The sequence below is a fragment of the Cetorhinus maximus genome, chromosome 34 (assembly GCF_964194155.1).
Source record: "Cetorhinus maximus chromosome 34, sCetMax3.hap1.1, whole genome shotgun sequence".
Lineage (NCBI taxonomy): Eukaryota > Metazoa > Chordata > Chondrichthyes > Lamniformes > Cetorhinidae > Cetorhinus > Cetorhinus maximus.
Window position 1 is genome coordinate 5664083 of NC_135912.1, and position 6134 is coordinate 5670216.

The 6134-nt window shown below is 55.1% G+C and overlaps 1 protein-coding gene across 1 annotated transcript; it reads left to right on the top strand.

Annotated features, from left to right (window-relative positions):
• The first annotated feature begins 202 nt into the window (after positions 1 to 202).
• LOC144671729 (uncharacterized) lies at positions 203 to 5176 on the top strand. The gene is made up of 2 exons (XM_078533737.1): positions 203 to 275; positions 2951 to 5176. The coding sequence occupies exon 2, from the start codon at positions 3068 to 3070 to the stop codon at positions 4745 to 4747; it is 1680 nt and encodes a 559-aa protein (XP_078389863.1). The 5' UTR covers positions 203 to 275; positions 2951 to 3067; the 3' UTR covers positions 4748 to 5176.
• Positions 5177 to 6134: the final 958 nt, after the last annotated feature.

The following is a 6134-nucleotide window of genomic DNA, read 5'->3' on the forward strand; positions in this document are numbered from 1 at the left end:
TTCAGTGGCAATGGGTTTGGCCCCAAGTATTCAGCTTAAGCTGCGAGTTTAGGGATACCTGTGCAGAGCCCAATGCCCCTCCACTGCACCCCCTTCCCCGCCCCCACACACCCTGACCCAGCTCTCTCTTAGTTTTCCTCTCAACTGCCAGAAATCTGACTTCCTGCCTCCTGGGTTTCTCTCCCGCCAGGAACTGCGTGACTGTGTCGAACTCCACTCCAAGAGACTCGACAGGTGTGACTCTGTTCTGCTACTCAGCCGCCTCAAGTTTTAAGGTAACTTTTCCCGGCCTACAGGCCAAGCATTCTCCCCCCCCCCCGCACCGACTAACCCCACCCACCACAACCCCTTCCGGCCTGCTGGCCTTCTAGTGCAGCGCCGAGGGAGTGCAGCATTAGCGGAGGTAGTGCCTTTCAGCTAGGATGAGGACCCATCTGAGGCCTGGTGGTTGTAAAAGATCCCGGGGCACTGTTTTGAAGAAGGGCAGGGTAGTTCTCTCCCTGGTGTCCTGACCCCCCCCCTCCATCAGCCAGGCAAAACCAGACGACCTGGGTCCATTATCACATCGCCGTTTGTGGGATCTTGCTGTGCGCAAAATTGACCGCTGCGTTTCCTACATTGCAACACTTTTTTTTTTAAAAAATCACTTTTATTGGCTGTAAAGCGCTCTTGAGACGTCCGGTAGGTCGTGGAAGGCGCTATATAAATGCAAGTCTTTTCTTTTCGTTGCCAGATCTGGCTGGACCGCGCTGGGCTGTGCTCTCCTCTACCGAAACACCCTGGAGTAGACACCTGACCTCCGGGCTTCACTTCCCAGTCGTGATTGTACTTTTAGACCCCTCGCCACTGCCCCGTCCACCATCACCTTTCGCGACAACGCCAAGGAGCTCATCACTAAAGAGCAAGACCAGGACTTCAGCTGCCTCTGTCCCATCTCCCCTTCCCCTCACCCACCAAGCCAAGCTTCCCCACCCCAGGGTCCCACCCCCCCCCCCACTCCTCCCCTCACCAGCCTCCGCCCCGATCTTGTACCTCCTTCCGTTTTCTCTCCTGTCTCCCCTCACGCCTTCCCTGAGCTCACCTTTACCCATGAGACCCAGCTCCTGCTCCCTCGCACACCCCTCGCTATTCCCACCCAATTGCTAACTTCCCTTCCTGGGCGCCCCCTAGTCTTGCTGATATCGTAGACGTTCCCTTTCCTCAGGGACTGCTCCTCCCCCCCCACCCCTCCCTTTTAAATCTGCCTCCCTCCTCAAAAAAATAAGCCACCCTTACAAACTGCCAGCCCGTCTCCAAACTTCCACCCCGCCCCCCCAACCCCTGCAGAGGTGTCTACTCAAGCCATAGGCATAAAATCTCTTGCAGTTCCCACCATCACACCATCACCACCAGAGTCCCCCCAAAGATCCATTCTTGACCCCTGGTATTTCTTATCCAAATATTGCCCCCTTGGCAAGGCCACCTGAATATGGACCCGCACGCCGATGACACCCAGCTCTAAGCCACCCCCCGCCTCTCTCTCTCTCTGGACTGCCTCCATACTATTTGGCCAAAACCTGGTCCTGAATGAGCTGCAACTTCCTCCAATGAAATATCGGGAAGATGGAAGCCATTGACCTATGGCCTTCCCCCACCCCACGAACTCTGATCCCTCACCCCAGTTCCACCCCACCCCCCTCCACCCTGCCATCCTTGGCACCCACCCCCCCCCTCCCCCCCAACCCCCCCACCGAGGCTGAACCAGAGTCTTTGCCACCTCAGCACCTCACCTATTTGACCCCGCAGCGACCTTCCGACCCCATGTCGCCTCCATGAGAACGACCGTCAGTCCCACCCCTGGAGTATCGTCCGACTCAGTCCCAGCCTCAACCCCCATCGGCTGCTGAAGCCCTTGTTCATGCTTTTGTTACCTCCAGGCCCAACGCACTCCAAGCTGGTCTCCATCTTCCACCCTCCATTAACTTCAGCTCCTCCAAAAGCCCTGCTGCCCACCCCCTCCTATCCCAACTCGCACCAAGATCCATTCACCCTGAACCTGCCCCCCCCCCAACACTCCCCCCACCACCGCTCGCTGGGCCCAACAAATCCTTGACTTTCAAATCCTCATCCTTGTCTTCAAATTGCCCCATTGCCACCTCCAGCCCCGCACCCCTCCCAGAACTCCGCATCCCTCCAACACTAGCCTCTCTCACTCACATTCCTCACTTCCTTCACCCAACCATAGGTGGCCTCTAGACCCCGGGCTCTGGAATCCCCTCCCTAAAGCTGTGCTCCTTTGATCGAGAGGTCACCCCCTCTTTGGCTTGGAGACAGGACAGGACAGCCCCGCTTGATTGGCACCCCGTTCACCACCTTAAGCATTCACTCCCTCCACCGCCAATGCACAGTAGCAGCAGTGTGTGTACCATCTACAAGATGCACTGCAGCAACTCACCAAGCCTCCTTCGACAGCACCTTCCAAACCCACGACCTCCACCATCTAGAAGGACAAGGGCAGCAGAGAGATGGGGAACACCACCACCTGGAAGTTCCCCTCCCAAGCCACTCACCATCCTGACTTGGAAATATATCGGCCGTTCCTTCACTGCCGCTGGGTCAAAATCCCCCGCTAACAGCGCTGTGGGTGCACCTACACCAGAGGGACGAGGTGTCAGCTGTGGCTCAGTTCATAGCACCCTCGCCTTTGAACCAGAAGGTTGTGGGTTCATGTCCCACTCCCGGAAACCAAGAACTGTGAATGTACTCGAAAGAGTTACAATCTGTGACTGTTGATAACTCGAAAGAGTTACACCACAGGGACTGCAGCGGTTCAAGAAGGCAGCTCCCCGCCACCTTCTCAAGGGGGCAATTAGGGATGGGCAACAAACGCTGGCCATGAGCGAATAGGAATAAGTTTAGACCTTTTAGCTACATCTTGCTACACCTAATAATGGCTTTGTTTTATTTTCAGGTGCCAATGATAAAACAGCAACCCCCATGGTCCGATTTATTGTGCTCCAATTATAGATAACCTCGAAAAAGAGGAACACCCCCACCCCATATAAATATTAAGCTCCCGATTGAACCAATGCAAGGTGCAGTGGATGGGTCATGCCCTGCCAATTCCCATTTGGGCAGTTGCTTCCCAAGGTGCCAGCTGGCACACGTTGATGACTCCAGGGCTCAAAGCAAAGCGCTCGCCGCCTTCCCGCTCTGCGAAGATGGCCAACAAGTGCCAGCCCTTCGTTTCGAACAAGGAGCTGGGTTGGTGGCGAACGCGTGTGTGGCTGCCGACAAGTTCCGGGAGAGCACGGATGGGACGGGAATGGCGAAGCTGAGGACCCCCCGGATTGCGAAATCCCGCCCCAGATCAGGACTCGTCTGCGCCCCTGAAGATGACCGCAGCCCCGACGTGGTCTCCCACGCCAGCGTTTCTGAGCAGCTTCAACACCCAGATCCAGGAACCCACCACCACCATGGCCGCAATGTGTCGTTTTACGACGCGCCCCCAGCGTGGTCTACCCCTTGCCCCTTGAAGCCCCCTAAGCCGACCCAGCCTCACTCTTGCCACACTGGTTCCACGAAGCACGCCGAGGCCCCTCAGTCTCACCGGGCCTGTGGTTCGGCGAGGCGGGCGAAAGCACCTCCCTCTCACTCGGCCCCCAGGGCAGTGAAGCATGCCAAGCCACCGCAGCCTCGCTCTGCCCCAGGCCCCGGCAGGCAAAACGAGAGGCCGCCGTCTCGCTTTGCCCCCGATCCTGCCAGCTGTGCGAGCGTGTCCCACTCGCACCCTGGTCCTGGTCCCGTAAGGTGCAGGGGGGCCCCTCAGCCCCGCCCGAATCCAGCCAGACCCTCGGAGGCGTCCTGCTCTCACTCCAGCCCCACTCCGACGCGGCACGCCGAAACCCTTCTGATTCCCTTTAGCCCCACTCCCCTGAGGCACACAGAACGGCCTGGCTCTCATTATAGCCCCGATCCTGTCCGATGCACCAACACCTCTCATTCTCACTCCAGCCCCACGCCAGTGAGGCACGCGGAGATACCTCAGCCCCACACTACCCCTGACCTTGTCCGATGCACCAACACCTCTCACTCTCACTCCAGCCCCACGCCAGTGAGGCACGCGGAGATACCTCAGCCCCACACTACCCCTGATCTTGTCCGATGCGCCAACACATCTTGTTCTCACTCTAGCCCCACGCCAGTGAGGCACACGGAGATACCTCAGCTCCACTGTACCCCTCATTCTGTCCTATGTGCCAACGCATCTCACTGTCACGCGACCTCTGCCGGGTTAAGGAACTCTGTGTCGTGCCGCTCTCGTTTTACCCCTGACCCTGTCCGATGCGCTAACACATCTCATTCTCACTCTGTCCCCCCACCAATAAGGCACACAGAGACCCCCCCGATTCCCTCAGGCCCCTGTCCAAAAAGGCACGCCGAACCACCTTGGCCCCATTTCGCCCGTGATTCCGTCAGATGCGCCAACACGTCGCATTTTCACTCAAGCCTTGGTCCGGTAAGGCACCCTGAAACAGCTCACTCTCCCTCTATCCCTGCTCCCGTGAGGCATGCTGTAATTCCGCACTCTCATCTTGTCCCATCCTCAGCAAGGTGTGCAAACACATCTCACTCTCACTCGAGCCCGGGTATGATGAGGAAGCCCCCAGCACATCAGGGTGGGCTAAAGCATGCACAGAAACCCCAGATGGCCCTTAGCCTGGTCCCAATAGGGGCTGCCAAATCAGGGGACAGTCAAGTGCATTAACAGAATCAGTTACCCAACGCCGAATGTCTTAGAAAACTTTACTTCAAACCGCTAAGAGTTGCCTAACTGGTCCGCCCCTCAACGTAAACCCCAACTCCCGACATCTCATGCCATTGACGCCGGTCTGGATCGACATGGGCAGTTCCGATCAATGACTTTTCCAAGTCCAGTTCAGCCAACCTGGGAATCAGAGGTCAGTAAGAGTACAGCAGCAGAGAGGTGACCAGGTCCATCTTCAATTGCTTCACTGGCTGGAGGCTCTTAGCCTTTCGCGAACTTTTTTTTCCCCAACATCAGAGATTTCACTCCCTTCACTGTCCATTGCCTGTAAAGAGAAATTGGAGCTGTTCTACCTCTCTTTCATACCCCATGGGGAACTTGATCAGTTATTTTACAGTATCACAATATGTAGTCAGACTAATAAAGGCAGAGTGGAAAACACTACTTTTCTTGTCTTTATGTCAAATCCAGCATATCAACAATTTGTGTTGTGCCATTTAGTGGGGAGATGTTGGTGTAAGACCATAAGACCATAAGACATAGGAGTAGAAATTAGGCCATTCGGCCCATCGAGTCTGCTCCACCATTCAATCATGGTTGATAAGTTTCTCAACCCTTCTCCCGCCTTCTCCCCGTAACCTTTGATCCCCTTACCAATCAAGAACCTATCTATCTCGGTCTTAAATACACTCAATGACCTGGCCTCCACAGCCTTCTGTGGCAATGAATTCCATAGATTCACCACTCTCTGGCTAAAGAAGTTTCTGCTCATCTCTGTTCTAAAAGGTCTTCCCTTTACTCTGAGGCTGTGCCCTCGGGTTCTAGTCTCTCCTACTAATGGAAACATCTTCCCCACATCCACTCTATCCAGGCCTTTCAGTATTCTGTAAGTTTCAATCAGATCCCCCCTCATCCTTCTAAACTCCATCGGGTATAGACCCAGAGTCCTCAAACGTTCCTCATATGTTAAGCCTTTCATTCCTGGGATCGTTCTCGTGAACCTCCTCTGGACCCTCTCCAGGGCCAGCACATCCTTCTTGAGATACGGGGCCCAAAATTGCTCACAATATTCTAAATGTGATCTGACCAGAGCCTTATAAAGCCTCAGCAGCACATCCCTGCTTTTATATTCTAGTCCTCTCAAAATAAATGCCAACATTGCATTTGCCTTCCTAACTACCGACTCAACCTGCAAGTTAACCTTAAGAGAATCCTGGACTCGGACTCCCAAGTCCCTTTGCACTCCAGATTTCAGAATTCTCTCCCCATTTAGAAAATAGTCTATGCCTCTATTCTTCCTACCAAAGTGCATGACCTCACACTTCCCCACGTTGTATTGCATCTGCCATTCCATCTAGGGACCCTGGCTAATGTTTAGGGGGACAGG